Source organism: Chiloscyllium plagiosum, chromosome 42 (assembly GCF_004010195.1).
Source record: "Chiloscyllium plagiosum isolate BGI_BamShark_2017 chromosome 42, ASM401019v2, whole genome shotgun sequence".
NCBI classification, from domain to species: Eukaryota; Metazoa; Chordata; class Chondrichthyes; order Orectolobiformes; family Hemiscylliidae; genus Chiloscyllium; species Chiloscyllium plagiosum.
The window spans coordinates 4,749,641-4,766,822 of record NC_057751.1 but is presented as its reverse complement, the minus strand read 5'-3'; the positions used below and the strand labels follow the sequence as shown (position 1 = coordinate 4,766,822).

The 17,182-nt window shown below is 45.5% G+C and overlaps 2 protein-coding genes across 4 annotated transcripts in view; one reads left to right on the top strand and one right to left on the bottom strand.

Annotated features, from left to right (window-relative positions):
- Positions 1–17,182, top strand: part of LOC122543043 (mitoferrin-1-like) — an 84,195-nt gene that overhangs the window by 43,591 nt on the left and 23,422 nt on the right. The window lies entirely within an intron of this gene.
- Positions 11,926–15,022, bottom strand: nkx3-1 (NK3 homeobox 1). Of its 2 annotated transcripts, none has more exons than XM_043681242.1 (2): positions 14,760–15,022; positions 11,926–12,531 (listed from the first exon to the last, which is right to left on the bottom strand). In XM_043681242.1, the coding sequence occupies exons 1-2, from the start codon at positions 14,953–14,955 to the stop codon at positions 12,128–12,130; spliced, it is 600 nt and encodes a 199-aa protein (XP_043537177.1). In that variant the 5' UTR covers positions 14,956–15,022; the 3' UTR covers positions 11,926–12,127. The 2 variants fall into 2 exon arrangements, with proteins under 2 accessions (XP_043537177.1, XP_043537178.1); XM_043681243.1 differs by having other exon boundaries at positions 11,926–12,528.

Below are 17,182 nucleotides of genomic sequence, written 5' to 3'. Positions count from 1 at the left end.
CATTTCTCATTGTCCTGGCACCCACATTGGGGTACATTACTCTGGGAATTATGGCAGAACCTAAACACTAATGGCAGTATTCCTCTGTCTGTCCTGCAATGGATCATTCCAATTCCATCTATCCTTTTCTTGTATGTGCCTGTCAAATATGCCTCTATTTTGTGTTCTTGGACAATTTTAATGTTCTGATTCCTCTTTACCCTGTGATAGAGTCGTACAGCACAGAAACTGACCCTTCGGTCCAACCAGTCCATGCCAAACAATCCCAGGCTAAACTAGTCCCATTGCCTGCTCCTGGTCCATATCCCTCCAAATCTTTCCTATTCATGTACCTATCCAATTGTCTTTTAAATGTTATAGTTGTACATGCATCCACCACTTCTTCTGTAAGTTCGTTCCACACGTGAACCACCTTCTGTGTAAAAAAAATTACCCCTTTTTAAATCTCTCTCCTCTCACCTTAAAAATGTGTCCCCTAGTGTTGAAATTCTCCATCCTAGGGAAAAGACAACTACCATTAACTCTATCTGTACTCCATTACTTCATAAACTTCTATTGCCAATGCTCCAGTGGAAAAAGTCCCAGCCTATCTTTAGAACTCAAACTTCCCATACCCGGCAACAATTTGGTAAATCTCTCTGAGCCCTCTCCAGCTCAATATCCTTCCTACAACTGAGTGACTAAAGGTGGACACAGTGCTCCAGAATAGGCCTTTCTCCATTGTCTTGTTCTTCCCTCCTGTCCATGTGTGCATTGTCTTTGTTTACCAGCACTTTTTCTTTGGTCAAGTGAAGGATAAGGTGCCAAATTGTGTTTCAGCCCAGTCAACTCACTCAAACTCTAGCCCCTCACCCCCCAATATATTTTGGAGGAAGTCCTTGTGTGGCTTTAATAGCAATCAATTACAGACACCATGGGCTTATAAGCTGATTGGTCTCTGTCGATGCTGTCCTGATTTCACTTGTTGTAGTCATCATTAAAGACATGCTAAATATGGTGAGTGAGGGGTCATTGCAGACCTTACAAAGAGAAGCTTAGTTACTTCCTCCCTGAGAGGACATTGCTAGTTACAGGGAAGGGAGTTCATGATTGGTTTAGATTGGGTTTTATCAGGAGGTAGTGTTCTCCTTCCACAAGCCTCAGAGATTGGGGAGAGCAATTATTCTGAACATTTTTCTCCATGGTCATCTTTCTTTCTGTGCCAAGAGCATTACTGGAAGATAGGACTTGAGTTTATACTATGTACTGGACAGTGGGCAAGCTTGATGGACCCTGTAAGTCTTTAAGCTTGTAGATACAGACTTAGGGATTAACTCTGAGATTTCTGTGGCTCAGAGAGGTTTACTCAGTCAGTAGCTGACTGGAGGTCTGAAATAGTCCAGGAAGAAGGCAGATTACCACCTTCACCTTAGAGTAATTAGGGACAGACAACACAAGCCTTGTCCACAACATCCATTCTATCCATGACCCACACAGAAATCACAAAATGCAGACAGAAAGTTTGTCCAAATTCAATCCACATTTATTTTCAGATTTAATTGGAATAATCAGACTTGAAAAATAATGGAACAAACTTGTCCCAAACAACTTCACTACCCTATTCATCACAACTGATCAACTAATCTCCACCCCAGCCCAGGCCATGTGTGATCTCCAGGGAGAGGCAATATTAGGAAAAAAATCTCTGGGAAATTCCGCTCTGACCCCATGTGGCAATCAAAATATGTCGATCAGTCTGGCCTTTGTCAGCTAAACACTTCCCAAGACAATTGCTTTCCTCTACTGACACCAACTGAACACTTTGCCAGGGAGCCTGGTCCCCCAACTGTCTGCAGTCAAGCACTGTGTTTGAAGTCACTCTTCAACACAATGGCTTTGCCAATTCTGGTTTGCTGAAACTATCAGAACACATTGCTTAATGGCCTGGTCTCCCAAATGTCTGTTGTCTCATTTGACACTAGTGACAACAAGCCCAGCATCCAAGGATGATTTGAAACTCGTTAATGGGCTGTTGTTCCCACTTCCGTGTTGTTCCAGCTTGAATGAAAGTTCTTCCCAATCCTTTCTCAGAATTGATTCCAGCGACACCCTTTAATTTGCAGAGAGCTGAACCCATTTCTTCACTCTCACTGATATGGAATGGGAACCGAAAGCTGGAAATGATTGGAACAGTAGCTCTGAAATATATACAAGGCCAAATAAGGTGGTGGTGGGGAGGGAGGGAAAATCTGTTAGGGCATGACCTCCCTTAATAGACATTTATTCCATGTCCTATCTCTGGAGGGCACACCCACATCTTTCCTAGCTCCTGCACAATGTTAAATTGTAACACCAACAGACAACCCAGAATGAGGAAACAACAGACCAAATACTCCCCCAAAATCCAGGTGGGGATTGAAAAAAACCACATCAGGGTTGAAGAAACGAAGAATACCTTATAAGGGAGCAGTTTGTAAAGGATCATTATCTGAGCCTTCTCCATGTACTGCTGATGACAAAACTAAAAGTACTGAAGATGAGGAGGCTGAAGGGAGCCTGTCAGGAAACAGACACTGAAGTGAGCACAGACAGGCATGATAAAAGTCAGCATGACCCATGAGTATGCCACACTACTACTTGACCCTAATCTAAAGGACATCGGTGTTATGGCTGTTAAGGTGCAATCTGGAGTTAGCAGGATGTAAACCATTTCAGCTTCCTGTTTGGTGGTGCTGGTGCCTGTGAATAACACTCACCTTTATCAGTTTGTCCTTATAGTCAGACTGACTGGATGGACTGGGTCCTCGTCAGTGCTGGTTCAAAATAAATGGAATTGGAGCAGGGTTTGTGCATAAGGTTATACAAGGACATGAAGGCTGGCTGTCAGTGTCTGGTCTGAGGCTAAGGTCAGGGACATGGTATGGGAGCAAATGTCATAATGTACAATCAAAACTGGTGTCAAAGTAAGTCAAGGAGGAGCTTGTGTCAATCATCAGCTCAATGGGGAAGGAAGAGAGAAATAGGTAAAAGGAAGAGTGTTGGTATAATACCATCTCAAGACATTAGACATACATCAAGGTGGTTCGCTGGCAGGTTTGATGTTCGCCATTAAATAAAAATAACAATTTAAAAGGTGCAGTGAGGAGAATTTCAGTTCCATTGTTCTCTCCTTTGTGGAATATCTGCTGACATTGAGTTAGTTTTGTTCAAGATGTGCTGTCTCATGTGATATCCACTTGTTCTTTGTGACATCATTCCTGACAATTTGAATCTGTGGATAGTTTATCCAAAACTGACCTGTTGCTCCTCACACCAATCATGTCGATGTGTAACAGGAGGGAAAAGAACAGATAGTTATTGGAAAATAGCAATCCATCATGTGACATATTCTCACTCCTGGTCACTGTTAAAACTACAATAATGAGCAGGAAACCTCTATGTTACAATGGTCCTTTTAAGAACCAGATGAAGCACCTGGCTTCCAGGAATCAGTCATGATCAACTGTCCAGTTTGTCTGGGAGATAAGGCACACAATGGGGAATGATTAACAAGAGGTGAATAATACGTGTTACTTGATTTGTTTGAAGAGGAAGTGAAATTAATTTACAATAGTTCTGGTCAAAGAAAACGTTCCAAACACTGAGTTGAACTTCTGCAGGATTTAAGCTGAGAAGTGAGATGTCTGTGTAGCAGTGTTGAGAAACATTAAAAACAGGAGAGTGCAGTGGTGGCTCCACTTCAGAAATGAGCAGGGACCCAACAATCGTGGCACTGTTGGAGGAAGTTTCAAGAGTTGACATTAGTAATGGGGCAAAACATCAAAAATCTTGGATGAATCATTCGACTTGTCCCCAGATCATGAATTCCAATAAGCTTTTCATTTGACATAAGTTTGGTTTCAATTCTTGTGTACTGATGCATTTTACTTTAAGTATCTCTTATGTAACTTGACTATCAACGATGCAAAGGGTAGGCTAGATCAGAGAGGAGTGATATTTCTGATTAAAGTTTTTGACATTAAGAATCAGTTCTGGATGTTTTATGAGATTAAAAATAAGCTCTAAATTTCTCAGGATAAATCTTCAGAGCATTAATTCCCATTTCACCCCAACCCTCAATCAGTGCAAGGAAACAATTTTAAACTAATTTTTCAAGCCTCACTATCTTCTGTCTTCTCACAGCGTTGTGTTCTCTTTGTAAAGTGAAGCTACTTCAGTCTTCTCTCTTGATCATAATTTCACACTAATGTTTTGAACATCTTCTGTTTAACTCCTCACTGATGGTCTTTTCATAGTGGTGTGTTCTCTTTGTAAAGTGAAGCTGTTACACTCCTCTCTGATTACATTCAGTCCGAGACAGATGAACCCAGAGGCACACTCAGTGCAGTGACCTTGACTCCCCAGTGTTTACTCGGGCAGCCTCATGCCTCAGACTAAACCAGTTGACAAACCTGTTGTGATGGTTGATCTCCCTGTGATGTGCAGTGTGAAGGTCATACTTGTTCTGTGAGGTCACGTTTGGACCTCCAGTTTAATGGGTTTCACCATGATCAAACCCTAAGTTAGAACACTCCTCACGTTTCTGAAGTTAGAATACATTGCTGTTCCAGAATGTAGTAACAAACTTTGAGTGTTCACAATTAACTAATATTGTATATCTCTATGATCTGTCTTTTAACCCCATGAAGATCTGAAAACACATAATTGAAGGCTGCTAATGGTTACAAATCAATCATTGTTGCTGAAATATTCAGTTCTAGGAAGGAAGTTCTCAGAAACGTAACATTAACTTTCAAAGATCCTTCCCTGCCATCTTACCACTGTTTCACATTTTCACAATGGTGCTGTTGCCAAAATATCAAACCTCTCACTGCCGAGGTTCACTTTCACTTGTCAGTTAGATGCTCACTCCACAACTTTGCCTTTGTTACTGTTTAGTGCAAGCCCATTTTGTGTTTATGACCCTCTCAAATCCTGTGCTTGCAAACTGAGAAGTTCCTTGTTCAGTCCAGAGTGTAAATTGTGATTGGAAATAGTGAAGATTAGCAATCCAAGCAGTGCTGCTTGTGGGAACACCATTTCCCAGTTGGTGCCAGTATGTACAAGACCTCTGCTGTTTGTCATTCCCTTTGATTGGGTTGCTGAGGTTCTGTCCCTTGCCTCCCAACTCCATATTCACTGTCTTTCTTCAATTGTGGACTCTGCAATGACTTAACCAAAGGCCTTTCAAAAACGTACTAACTCCCTCTCCTGCTACCTTTTAGGTCTTGAAAGAAATTTTCACAAGGCTGATCGAGCTTAATTTTCCCTTTGGAAATTCTGTCTGTTTATTCTTGTGTCTTTGGAATCTCAACATTGTTCAGCTTTCTGACAGATTGGGTTTTGTTATTTTTCTCGCTGTGACTGTTACATTGACCACTGGATGTGGACTGCTCTTGGTAGATTGGTACAATGTCATCTAGCTGTCAGTCCACTAATACTGAAATTTCCTGTCACGATTAAGCCTGTGCACTCTTATCTCTGCAGTGTCTTCCTGAGATTCTTTTTAAATCCACATGTCATCTCTCTGGACAGTCATTCTATCCCTGAAAGCTTTCAGCTGTGATCATCCCATGCAGTTCTCTCATTTCTCCTCATCTGATGTTTCTCCTCATCTGCTTTAAATCTTTTTGGAAAACTATTTGTTATCAGTTCTCGTTTCTATTGTACAAATTCTCAAGACTTTCCATGAAGGAATTTTGATTTCTGAATGTTTTATAAGTCTTTTCTTCCAGGAAAAGCAGGCAGTAGTCAGAACGACAAATGCAAAATTGAGAATTGACTGAATCACTTGATGGTATCAAGGAGTTTTGAACTGCCTTTGTGAAAAATTTAAGGCTTTTATTTGTGCTGACGACATTTTATTTCTTGCTGGGCCGATCACCAGTTTGAAAACAGTTCACATGTTACTTGTGATACAGGGAGTTTAGTTCACAGGCCTGTGTGTGACTCCCTAATGGCGATCCACTGATCAGGGAATCTGGCCTAGCCTTGCTTTCCTTATTTAGTTTTGCATGTAAATGTGCCCATCTCTCCTTATAATTGTAACCCCTTGGTTGGTTTGTTTGCTGTCTGAGGGATCGTTGGTGGACATCACATCCTGGCATCCTCTCTTTCTCTAACTTACTGTGTGGCAAAGTCCACATCTCAGTCTACTCTGGATTGTCTGAGTGGTGATAGTTTTCTGGGAAGCCTTAGTTTGGGCAATCCACCACATGTAGAATTCCTTGGATTTCTGCCCATTTCTGATCCGTCCAAGTTTGAATTTTGGGCTAGAAATTGTTCTTTTTGTCTTAGCTCGTTGGGGTCAGTGGAACAACATTTTATCGTTCAATGGTTCATCTCTGATCCCAATCACAAATTTATGCAGCAAGTGGGCGGCACGGTGGCACAGTGGTTAGCACTGCTGCCTCACAGCACCAGAGACCAGGGTTCAATTCCCGCCTCAGGCGACTGACTGTGTGGAGTTTGCACATTCTCCCCGTGTCTGCGTGGGTTTCCTCCGGGTGCTCCGGTTTCCTCCCACAGTCCAAAGATGTGCAGGTCAGGTGAATTGGCCATGCTAAATTGCCCGTAGTGTTAGGTAAGGGGTAAATGTAGGGGTATGGGTGGGTTGCGCTTCGGCGGGTCGGTGTGGACTTGTTGGGCAGAAGGGCCTGTTTCCACACTGTAAGTAATCTAATCTAAAGTGACTGAATGCCTCTTCCACACCTCTCCCATGACTGGCCACCTCTCAGACCTGGTATGGTAAGATAGGAAACACAAATAAAAATTGGTGGAAAATCTCAGCAGATCTGGCAGCAGCTTTGGGAAGGAAAACAGAGTTAACATTTTGGCTCCAGTTGCCCTCCTGAGAGGTTCTTGTGTTAAAATCAGACTTTGTTGCTTCAGTGTGACTTGCTGTACCCACCCATCTATCAGCGGCCTGTGCAACAAAAGGTAGAAGGGCCTTTGAAGGCTGATAAAATTCAAAAGGTCTGGACTTAGCTGGAGGACAGGGACTCAGGATGCCTCGATTTGGATGAGGAAAACAAGTGTGTTATTTCCACGTTTGCTAAAAAACACAAGATGAAGTGAAATGTGAGTGGTGAGGAGGGTGTAAATGACCTTCATGGTGATTTAGAGATGTTGAGTGAGTGGGCACGTGCACGGCTGATGAGTGGCAAGTCCTCTTCGAGAGGAAAAAAAAATACAGACAAGTTATTTGTCAAATATTGAAAGATAAGAAAATATTGATGTTCCAAAGGATCTGGGTATCCTTGTACACTTGCTACTGAAAGAAAGCATGCAGGTTCAGCAAGCAGTTTGGAAGGTGATAGTATGTTGTCCTTCCTTGTTACAGTCTGAGTCCAGTGTCAAGGAGGTATTACTGCAGCTGTACAGGGCTCTGGCAACACCACACATGGAGTATTGTGTACAGTCTTGATCTCCTTGCCTAAGAATAAGTATACATGTCATGGATGGGGTGTTGCAGAGGTTCACCAGACTGACGACTGGGATATCAGGTTTGTTCTATGAACAGACATTGGTCTACTGTGCCAATAATTCATGAGAGTTTAAAAGAATGTAAAACTTATTTTTATTCATGTGCTGTGAGTATTACTGGCTAGGCTAACATTGGTTGCCCAATGCTCGTTGCCCAGCAGATAGTTAAAAGTCAACCACATTGCTGTGGATCTGGAGTCACATGTAGGCCAGACTAGGTAAGGATGGCAGATTTCCTTGCTTAAGGGATATTTGTGAACTGGATGAGTTTTTGCTGGTATATGGCTATGGATTGATGATCATCATTGTAATCTTATATCCCGATTATTATTGAAATCAAATTCCAACAAGATGGTGAGATTTGAACCCAGGTCCCCAGAACATGAATTGGATCTATGGGTTAATGATCTTGCAATATACCATGAGGCCATCACCTATCCTCTTTGTAACACAGAAGATGTTGACAGGGTTAGACAAAGTGGCTGCAGTGATCATGTTACCCTGGCAGAGTGCATGTTAGACGACTTGATTCTGGCGAGGGGTCACTATCTTAAAATGGAGGGGAGACTGTTTTGGATAGAAAGGGAGAGAAATTTCTTCACTCAGAAAGTGTCAGTGCCAGAACAGCACACTCCTTTCAGAATCACCCAGGACAGCTTCAAAGATGAGAAAGAGGAAGTTTGTGGGACTTCCTATTTAAGAGTTGGCTTCTGGACAAGGAAAGATTCAAGAAAGGAAAGGTGAAGACTGTTGTTTATGCTAAATTATAGATTTACAAAAAACCCATGTTAATCAGTGAAAGTCTTGGCTTGCCTCATTCAAGATAAAGATGTTGAACTTTTCAGCAAGTTATGGGGATAGAGGGGAGTGAATTGAGGATCAGTCATGATCACTTTGAATGGTGGAGTAGGCTGGAGAAGCTGAGTGGCCTGCCCCGCTCAAATTTTCCTTGTTGTTTGGAGAGATTGGAGAAACTGAAATTGTCTTGCTGTGAGTGGAGAATGTTCAAGGGAGAGTGTCAGAGACATTCAGAATAAGGAGCTGTTTAGTGAGTAATTGTCAGGTTTGCCAAATGGCCAGTCCAGAGTTCAATCATGAGCACAAGAATGGGCAAAGAGGGGGTCAAGGGATAATTTCTAAACACACACACACACACACACGCTCGTGCGCTCCCTCTCTCTCTTGCTCACTCTCTCACTCTCTCAAGTGGGAAGGTGCTGGCAGACAATTAAATTCCATCCAAACCTTCCAAAGGTTGTGTGACTTGGCCTTGAGAAGAGCTAGTTTGTAGGTTGATGGGCGATAAGTTGGCATGTGGAGGTAGATTGGGTAGATTTTTTTTCCCAAGAAGTGGGACGGCCTAAAGAGGGTTTGTGTCTGTGTTGGATCTGTTCTGGAATAAACCTGTCTGGCTGTGTGCATTTATCAGGAAGAGGTTCCTTGTATTGCCAGCAGGTTTGTTGCTCTGCAAACACACAGTTCTTGTCACGTCCGTGTTGAGCTTTCCAGAGACTGGGCTAATTTTTAAAATGTCATCACCCGCACTCAACATTTTCTGCCTGGTTGGCAAGAGGTGCTGTGACAACACACTGGGAGTGATTCCTTTCTTTGGAAGAATGTGGAGCTTTGTCCAAGGCTCCTGTGTGGCAGAAAGGTACTGGAGGACTGGATTCCAGCAAAACACAAGGATCTTTCTGTGGATACTTTGAGACTTGATCGAGTGGCCAGTTGTTGGGCTCACTGACCCTGAAGGGCGAGGGGAAAGCTCAGGGGCACTGAAGCTGAGTTTTGGGGGGTGATGGAGTCCCTGCTGGCCAATCTCCATCTACCAATTGACATCACTGAAGCAAGTGACTGATTCCCGATGGTTCATGGGATCTTGTAAGCTGGAGTTGGCAACCATGGTTGTGCTCAAGGTGTTGATTGGCTTGTGAAGCACTTGGGGCATCGTGTCTTTGTGAAAAATGGTTGCCATGCCATTGTTGTTCTGTCTGTGACAGTGCAGTTTGAGGATGCCAGTTGCAGTGCCACTTGCCACCAGAGTGAGGCGGTCTGACATCTAAATGAGTGTTCCTTTTCCCCCACCCACTATAATTTATAAGCTTTCTGTGAGCTTGGCTGAACATCTCCTGATGTATTTTCTCAATCGATTGGTGATAACAGACTAATGGACTATTGTGGTGATGGACTGAGTTCTGGTTAGCACATCAACCTTGTTTACTTTGAGACACTATTTGCTGGTAATAGGCCTTAACAGAGTGGAGTCTTGTCTGTTTGTTTGGACAGGTCTTGGGAGATCACTGTCTGGCTCATTGAACAAGATTGAGAAGCTGCTGTTATTAACTCCTGAATCATGGCTCTTTCCATTTTGGCCCCAGTGGCATTCTGTTAAATATCAACCCCCCCCCCCCACCACACACACACGCACACAGACACAGACACAGACATAGACACACCCGCCCTCCCTCCCTCCTTCCCCCACCTCCCCAGCTGCCGTTTGTCTCTCTTGGTGTTCACTGCCCCTTGTGCTGTAATGGTACCAGGCAGTACAAGGTCAGGTGAATCTCTTCTGGAGAGCTCCAACAACTATTTGAACAACTTATCAGTGTGCAGTCTGCCTCATCTCACATTGAAGGCACTCAGTCAGCAAGGACTCGCTCACTGCTTGTCCAGATAAAGTGACAACAGCCTTTCAAGGCAGCTACAAGCCATTCAGCCTGACTGATTCCTGCTGGGATGTGTGCTCTCCCCTTTCGATCAGCGAGTGACCTTCTCAAGGAGCTGATTGGCCGTAAGCACTCGGGACAGTCTTTAAAAGGGATGGTTCTATGGAAGTCTGCCATTGACTTTGTTTCACACACTGTCAGCATTTCTTCTGATACCTCTCTTCCTTACTTGTTTATCTAGTTCCCCCTCAGTTAGACTAGAAGACAGAGGAGCTGAAATCAGTCATTGGAGTTTGCTCCCTCATTCAGTCAGCTTGTGGCTGATCTGATCATCGTCGACTCCACTTCCCTGCCCTGTCACCATAACCCTCGATTCCCTTCCTGAGTAAAAATCTCTTTCAGCTTTGGATGTACTCAGTGACCCAGCCTCAACAACCCACTGTTGTAAAGGATTCCACAGATTCACTCTCTTCTTAGACCAGAAGTTGCTCCTCATCTCTGTCTTAACTGTGTGACCCCCTTATTCTGAGATGATGCCTCTGGTCCTAAACTCTCCCATAAGGGGAAACAACCTCTATACTCCTTCTCCGACACCATGTCCCCTGAGCTGCCCTTTTGTTCCTCAGTGACCCTCCATGTGACAGTACATTTCTCAGTTAACTACCTTGATGAGCTCACCCAGAGAGATCAGCATAGTTCAGCCCACACCTTGGTCCGTGGGTCTTGAACATACTCCCTGTCGGGAAAGTGGAACATTCTGGAGGGCAACTGGCAATGATGAAAACAGAAATGGTGGGGAAAGTGATGAGAAGAGCATTGTGTGATGATGCTCATTCAGTGCCTGCCACAGACATGATGGGCTGAATGGTCTCCTTCTGCACAACAGCAGTGTTGTGATTTGTGAAGATGGGATTGGCTGATTTGTCGGTGTGATGGGATGCTTCCTGGGATATTTAAGGGAAACAAAGTTATTTTGTGTGAGCCACTCTTGGCCCTTTGAGCTGTTTGATGAATTCAGGTGTCACCTTTGAGACTTCTGAGAAATCAGTCTTTTGTGATGTGAATAACTGGGGTGTAGACCTGGGAGCTGCACATTTTTATTCACCTGTTTGTGAATCCCCCACTCACTTCTCTACCTTACTCCAATGAAGTCACAATTTCTATTGGAAATGCTCAGCAGCTTCATCTGAGTGACCAGGCTCCTGATATAGAAGACAACAAGCTGGTACAGACAGAATATCATCAGATTTGAAGTCTGGAACTTGCAATTCCCAAGAACACTCCATGAAATAGAATTAACACAAGAATTTCAACTCAGCTGGTACACTAAAACCAACCACACCAGGAGTTTAAATTCCATATACAGAACACTCACAGGAATCTGTTCAATATATAAACCATCTGAACCACTCCATTAGATTCCAGTCTGTAAGTCCCTCCCAGGTATCTGTTATTCTATATATGAGCCATCTAAACCCCTTAATTCAATCAGTTTGCTGTCTTGTACACATTATTGTCCAAGATCTGGTCTGGTTCAGCATCACGCCGTTGGTTACAGGGGACAGACAGCTATCTGTCCTGGATGTGACGATCTGTGCAGTCACTACGGCTCTTGGTCTGGGTCTTGATCAAGACCTGTGATGAGCCCCCCCTGCAGGCCATGAAAGAATTGTTAAAGAGCCCTTGATGTTTCAGTGGGTGCCTGAAGGCATTACAATCAAACACACTGGGACAAGAATGACTACAAAAAAAAATTGATTTATTTTATAAAAGTAGCAGAGAAAATATTGAATTACAGTTTTATTCATCTTGAAACCAACAGAGAGGTGAGTGGCATGGGCCAGGGCAAGGGGGGCTTTTACACCCATTTGCCTGCAAAGGTTGAAAAACTGTTTCCAGCCACCACTGATGAAATAAATAAAGTGCAGAGTCTCTTCAGGCTTTTGGCCATCAGGAGGTCAGCAGACTGTAGCTGGGACAGACGCCAGGCAGTAGAAATAAGGGTAATAGTGGTAACATGGGTATGGAGATTGGACAGGTACTTGGGAGCTCCCTTCTATTGATGCTGCCTGCTCCTTCACTCCAGCACAGTTCTGCCTGGCAGCCAGCATCTTCCTTTTGGTCTTGTACCTGCGGTTCTGGAACCAGATTTTCACCTGGGTTTCTGTTAGCTTCAGGGCAGTGGCCAGGTTGGCCCTCTCTGGGGCTGACAGGTACCTCTGAGTGTCGAACCTCCTTTCCAATTCGAGAACCTGGGAATGTGAGAAAGCAGCTCGGGAACGCTTCTTCCTGGGGCTTCTCCGAGCCCTGGCTGTGACCATGGTCCTCTGACTGCTGGCACTGCTCAACTCGGTGGAATCTGCTGGGGCCCCAATAAAAACAGAGACATTAGGAATTGACGCAAATCCCAAAGTCAAGGATGTGGCTGGCTTAAAAAGAGAAATCCAATGGCATCAACATCTCACTGCCTCCCATTACCAGATAGCAGCTCCTCTCTTATCATAGCCACACATCCCATCTCCACATGCTCACCCATTCACGTACCTCATCTCCACACACTCACCCATTCACGTACCCCATCTCCACACGCTCACCCATTCACGTACCTCATCTCCACATGCTCACGTCTTCTATACCTCAGATCCTCCCTTTATATCCACATGTATTGGTTGTTTGTGCCCTCTCAGTTGTCTTTCGTCCTTGTGTCAGCCCTGCCCCTCTCTGGCCTTTGGCTGGTCAGTCACACACATTGTGAACATTCTGGTTCCTATCCAAACACAAGGTTAGTGTACTGCAATTTGAGTGTGGGGTAGTGTGAGGAGAGTGAACATGGTTTATGTTGTGTTCCCCTGCTGGATTGCAGTCAAACTTGGCTGAGATATTCTCACTGGGTGGTGTGGGCTTGGTGCAGAATCTCACGGACACCTGGGAATGCACTGGTGTAACAGCAAGAGAGGCTCAGTGTGGTCTGAGAGGGGGACAATGACATCCCCAGTCAGAGGGAGCCCACGTTCCTCCAGAGGAGATGCCAGCAGCTGGAGCTCCACCCTGCACAACACACTGTCAATCGAAGCATTTCGGTAGGAATATTCCCAATAGTTTCTCAAACCATTGGGTACATAGCCCAGAAGGAGTCCATTCTGTCAATGTAGACCTGCTGGCTCTGGGCTGAGGATATGGCAAACTTCAGTCCCAGGCTGGCACCCTGTGCCAGGATTCATAGCCACAATGACCCACTCTGCAGCACATTCAGTGCAGTCTTACTGTGCAGCCTGGCTCCACTTGGTTCCCAGCTTGAGCAAATGGACACTGCACAGCTTGGCCCGTCCCCCTCAGATGGCAGCATTGCCTCTTGGAGCATGGAGAGGCCATTCAGCACCCCCCCCCCCCCGGCGGTCTGCTCAGCCAGTCAGTCCTATCCTGCCCCCTTGTGTCACCAGAACCTCAGCATCTCCGTCTTCGCCAGAGCCTCTGCGTTCTGCACTTTTTGGCAGAGAGAGAGCTCAGCAGCTCTTGGAGATCAGATTGAACCATTCTCCGTCCTGCTGGCTGCTGTGAATGGCTCAGCCCTTATTTTCAGACAGAAGCAAACAACCTCACACCATCCTGCCTCCCACAGCATGAGGGTTACAGTGAAGGTGAGGATCTCAGCAGCTGAGATCTTGTCATCAGAGCTGCCTCCCTTCTTACTGCTTCTTCTGGACTGAGAGTCACACAGCCCAGAAACAGAGCCTTCATCCAACTCCTCCATGCTGACCAGCTTTCCCAAACTAAACTGTCCCATTTGCCAGCCCTTGGACCATATCCCTGTAAACCCTTCCTATTCATATACCCATCCAGATGCCTTTTAAATGCTGTAATTGTACCAGACTCCACCACTTCCTCTGGCAGCTCATTCCATACAAGTACCACCCTCTCAGTTGCCCCTTAGGTCCTTTGTAAAACTTTCCCCTCTATGCCCTCTAGTTCTGGACTCCCCCACCCCAGGGAAAAGACTTGGTCTATTTATCCTATCCGTGCCCCTCATAATTTTATAAACCTCTATAAGGTGACCCCTCAGCCTCCGACTCTCCAGGGAAAACAGCCCCAGCCTGTTCAGCCTCTCCCTACAGCTCAAACCCTCCAACCCAGGCAACATCCTTCTCCAGCCTGACTGATTAAAACTCTCTGTCTCCGCCTTGGAGATACTGAACAGTGCAATCCTTACAACTCTCTGCGGTAATGAATTTCATTGTTTCACTTCCCTCGAGAGAGAAGACACAAACGTTCCTCCTTTCTGTCTGAAATGGGAGACCCGTTACTCTGAGTTTATACCCTCTGGTCCCCCTCAGCCCCAGCCCTGGCTCAGTCACGGACTCCGCACCAATACATTTTAACAGAGGCGGGACTGGGGACCTGACCCTATCCGAGCGGCTCCGGGACAAACCTCAGGGATGCCAGGGAGCGGCAAAACCAAACCTCACCGTGTTATGGACGGAGCTGGGGCTGGGGAGTTTGGTTGGTGGGTGGGGGGAGAGTAGAGGAGCGATGCTCCCTGAGCTGTGAGCACAGTATCCCTATCCCCCTCCCCTTACCCCGTGCCTCACCTACCTGTCCTCCCCAGAGGCTGAGTTGGGACTCCCAGCTCCGGGCGGTTCTGGGAGCTGGGCTGGAACTGTGCTGCAGAGGCAGACCCGCTGCTCTGTCCTGTCTCCTCCCTCCCCCCTGGCAACTCTCGAGGAAGGCTGCCTGGCGAAGTCTCCTCCAGCGACAGGATGTCCTGGATGCGAAACGGCGTGAAAGCCATGTGTGTGTGTGTGTGTCTGTCTGTCAAACTCACTACCTCCACAGGTTTCAGTTTTGGAAATCGAGGATAAGTGGGAGGGAGGGAGATGCACGTTTGGAATGGGTGAGCTTTTTATAGAAGGAGAATGAGAGGCAGGCATCAGGTGGGAGGGAGGCAGGTACAGTCCCAGCCCTGCCCTAAACAGGAGCTGGGGGACCCTGTCCTGTTGCACCTGAGACAGCTATAGGCACTGGCATATATCCATCCTGCTCTCTGCACTGGGCAACTCCAGCATCAGCTCTTTGACTGGCAGCTTGAACACTGAGCATTGCTGCTGTGCCTGTGTGTGAGAGAGAGTCAGGTGGAGAAAACTATCCAACATGTAGTTCTGCAGAGGGAGAGAGAAGCTGTGATCACCTCTTCTGTCGTTCCCCTCGGGGAATACAGGGCACCTGGGAGAGACGGGCTGTCGGAAAAAGGGGCCAATGCTTCAGGGTATTGCAGGGAGAAGGGGCTGGAGGAGGCAGGGACAGATGTCAGCCTGTAACTCACTCCTGGGTATCTCTTATTCTATATATAACCTGCTCAAACCCCTCGATTAAATTCTCTCAATGCAGGGCATCTGTTATTCAATATATAAATCAACGGTACCTCTCGATAAGATTCCAGTCTGTAACTCCGTCCCGAGTTATTCTATATACAGATCTCCTGAACCCCCGCAGTCTGTAACTCCCTCCCAGATATCTGTTATTCTATAAATCACCCTGAATGCCTTTAATATATTCCAGTCTGTAGCTGACTCCCGGGTATCTGCTATTATATGTATGAATCATCTGAACACCATGATTTGATTCCAACCTACAACTCACTTCCAGGTAGCTGTTATTCCAAATGTAAACAAACTGAACTCCTCAATTAGAATCCAGTTTCTAACTCACTCCTGGGTATCTGTTGTGTAATGCTGGAAAACCGCAGCAGGTCAGGCAGCATCCAAGGAGCAGGAGAATCGACATTTTGGGCGTGAGCCCTTCTTCTCATGCCCGAAACATCGATTCTCCTGCTCCTTGGATGCTGCCTGACCTGCTGCGCTTTTCCAGCAACACATTTTCAGCTCTGATCTCCAGCATCTGCAGTCCTCACTGTCTCCCATCTGTTGTGTAATGCATAGAAATGTATTCCAATTGTTTGGGTAAGGCACAGTGCATGGTATATAAAGGGGAAACAGTGGATGAAATATATTTGGATTTCCAAAAACCTTTGAATAAGTGACCACACACAAGGCTACTTTGTAAAATGAGACCCTGTTGTGATGGGGCAGTACATTGGCATGGACAGGGGATTGGCCAACTACTAGAAGACAGAGAGTCAGGATAAGACATGAATTTCAGATATGGACAGGTTAGTGAGTGGTTAAAAAAAGCTTTGTAGGTGGAATATAATGTGGGGAAATATGAGGTAATGTGCTGGCAGGAAGAATGGAGGAATGAATATTATTGAAATTAGATTCCCTCGAGTGTGGAAACAGGCCCTTTGGCCCAACAAGTCCACACCGACACCCTCCGAAGAGTAACCCACCCAGAACCATTCCCCTCTGACTAATGCACCTAATACTACAGGCAATTTACAATGGTCAATTCACCAGACCTGCACATCTTTGGACAGTGGGAGGAAACCAGAGTACCCTGAGGAAAGCCACGCAGACACAGGGAGAAAGGGCAAACTCCACACAGACACTCACACGAGGCTGGATTCAAACTTGGGACCCTGATGCTGTGAGGCAGCAGTGCTAACCACTAAGCCACCGTGGGAAAGACTATTGGAAAGCTGCATCATAGAGGAATTTGGAGGTCTGTGTGCACAAATCACAAAAAGCTAATATTGAAGTTCAACAGATCATAGTGAGGGCAAATGGAAAGTTGGTATTGATTGAAAAGGGAAGGGTATGGAAAGTTTGAGTTATAAAGAAAGGCTGGGTAAGCTGGGATGTTTGTCACTGGAGTGTAGCAGGTTGAGGGGTGACCTTATAGGCATTTACAAAATAATGAGGTATAGATGGAGTTAATGGCGGGTGGGGGGTCTTTTCCAAGGGTGGGGGATTTCAAGACGAGATGTATTTTTAAGGTGAGGGGAGAAAGTTTTAAAAAAGACATGGGGGCAATTTTTTTTACACAGAGAGTGGTTGATGCGTGGAATAAACTTCCACAGAAAGTGGTGGATGAGTGGTACAGTGACGCCATTTAAAAGACAT

Excerpts from the sequence above, each read along its gene's own strand:
- nkx3-1 (XM_043681242.1), bottom strand. The coding sequence starts at position 14,955 with ATGGCTTTCACGCCGTTTCGCATCCAGGACATCCTGTCGCTGGAGGAG. Across the intron at positions 12,532-14,759 it reads TCAGCCTCTGGGGAGGACAG|CAGATTCCACCGAGTTGAGC; the intron begins GTAGGTGAGGCA and ends TTGGGGCCCCAG.